The sequence below is a fragment of the Notothenia coriiceps genome, unplaced genomic scaffold (assembly GCF_000735185.1).
Source record: "Notothenia coriiceps isolate Sejong01 unplaced genomic scaffold, NC01 NC01_scaffold00007496, whole genome shotgun sequence".
NCBI classification, from domain to species: domain Eukaryota; kingdom Metazoa; phylum Chordata; class Actinopteri; order Perciformes; family Nototheniidae; genus Notothenia; species Notothenia coriiceps.
Window position 1 is genome coordinate 691 of NW_011340197.1, and position 1,906 is coordinate 2,596.

Here is a 1,906-nt window from a genome sequence, read left to right on the forward strand (position 1 = left end):
ACTGATCTATGGAGACCCTCAGGTGTGTGATACTGATCTATGGAGACCCTCAGGTGTGTGATACTGATCTGTGGAGACGCTCAGGTGTGTGATACTGATCTATGGAGACCCTCAGGTGTGTGATATTGATCAGTGGAGACCCTCAGGTGTGTGATATTGATCTGTGGAGACCCTCAGGTGTGTGATACTGATCTATGGAGACCCTCAGGTGTGTGATACTGATCTATGGAGACCCTCAGGTGTGTGATATTGATCTATGGAGACCCTCAGGTGTGTGATACTGATCTATGGAGACCCTCAGGTGTGTGATATTGATCTGTGGAGACCCTCAGGTGTGTGATCTGGTCTCACCTGGACGGTCTGGTGCAGGTTGAGAGGAACTACTTTCTTCATGCAGTCCTTGATCATCTGCGAGGTGAAGAAGTTGGTCTCCCCCTTCTTGTCCACGGTGATCTTCCTGAAGTCCTCCAGCAGGATGGGGCAGATGGCCTTCGTGGGGTGGGTCATATAGATGGGTCCGTCGTAGCCCACCATCTCACTCATGAAGGGCAGCGCCCCGCAGTGGTCCAGGTGGAAGTGACTGGGACAATGGGTCAACATTTATTTATTTGTATATTCATGTCATGCTTTGCTTTCTGTTGTTTTGTTCATGTGTCTGTGAGACGTTGCTTCTGTCGGGACCCCCTTGAAAACCAGACGGTGCATCTCAAGGGGTTCATCCTCATGAATACATGTCTATATATTAAAGAAGTGTAATAAAGACCTGATGATGACGCAGTCCAGGAACTCAGTGAGCCGCCCGTTCTGAGTGATGTACGAGAAGTCTGGGAACCGCCTCTGAAACACAGCCTTATTATATTACAACAACAACAACAACAACATGTTTACTTTAATGTAATGATAGTAATATTACATCATCGTTGTATCCCATGTGCATGCCACAGTCTAGCATGATGTTCTTCCCCCCGATGGAGACCAGAATGCAGCTCCGCCCCACGTCCTGCCCCGCTCCTACATACACACAGAGATACACATATAGATACATATATAATATACATATAATACACACATATATATATATATAAATACATCCTGTGCTCCCAGTCCAAGCCCCTACTGACTGAGCCACTGCCGGACTACTGTAACTCCATCTGTAATACCTGTATTACAGATCCTTTAAAAACTATTACCTCCTGTACTACATATCCTTTAAAGACCATACCCTCCTTTATGGTCCTCAGCTATCAAACTACTGCATACACTTATTTAAATCAGTTGAAGAAGATAAACCGTTAGAGAAACAACCTAGATAGAGCTATGAATCGGTTAGAAACAGAACATGATGAACCCAGGACACACAGCAGCTCCGCTATGAGAGAGAGTAACACAGTGTTTGCAGTAAATCTGAGTGGAGATAAGAAGTTTAAATAGAGAGACTGTTGTTGGCAGTTAGCATTCAGGAGCTAACAGTGGCTAGCAGCCTGACGTCACTCACCCAGCGGCGTCACTTTGATCTCCGGCATCTCACAAGTTAAACTATTGATTACCTTTATGACTAACTTTATAACTAACTTTATAATGAATGAGGAATGTTTGAATCTATCTTCTAAACAGTAACACGAGGATCATTTCTGCCCCTTTTTTAAACAACAGACACAACTTCCGGTTGGCGCCTTCAAAATAAAGTAGCTGCAACTTTATTTCTTTCCAATACATATTTTTATAATGTTTTTCACTTTGTATTGTACTTTTTAATCTACTCTGCTGACTTTATATTGTAATATTCTTCATAGCATGTTTCCTATTTTACTTTATTATTTACTTTTGGTTCTTGTACATATTTTCATGGAAGGCAACGCTTTTATTTTGAAGGCGCAGTTCTCAGTTTTCCGGAGTTCAACGGTTG

The 1,906-nt window shown here is 42.9% G+C and overlaps 1 protein-coding gene across 1 annotated transcript; it reads right to left on the bottom strand.

The window, feature by feature from the left end:
* Positions 1-297: 297 nt before the first annotated feature.
* On the bottom strand, positions 298-1,658 carry ints11 (integrator complex subunit 11). Its single transcript, XM_010769563.1, has 4 exons — positions 1,496-1,658; positions 914-1,011; positions 764-837; positions 298-580 (listed from the first exon to the last, which is right to left on the bottom strand). Exons 1-4 carry the CDS (start codon positions 1,521-1,523, stop codon positions 298-300), a joined length of 483 nt encoding a protein of 160 aa, XP_010767865.1. The 5' UTR covers positions 1,524-1,658.
* Positions 1,659-1,906: the final 248 nt, after the last annotated feature.

Coding starts and splice junctions, on each gene's coding strand:
- ints11 (XM_010769563.1), bottom strand. CDS start 1,523: ATGCCGGAGATCAAAGTGACGCCGCTGG. Junction 838..913: donor ACATGGGATACAACGATGAT/GTAATATTACTA, acceptor GCTGTGTTTCAG/AGGCGGTTCCCAGACTTCTC. Junction 581..763: donor CTGGACTGCGTCATCATCAG/GTCTTTATTACA, acceptor CCATTGTCCCAG/TCACTTCCACCTGGACCACT.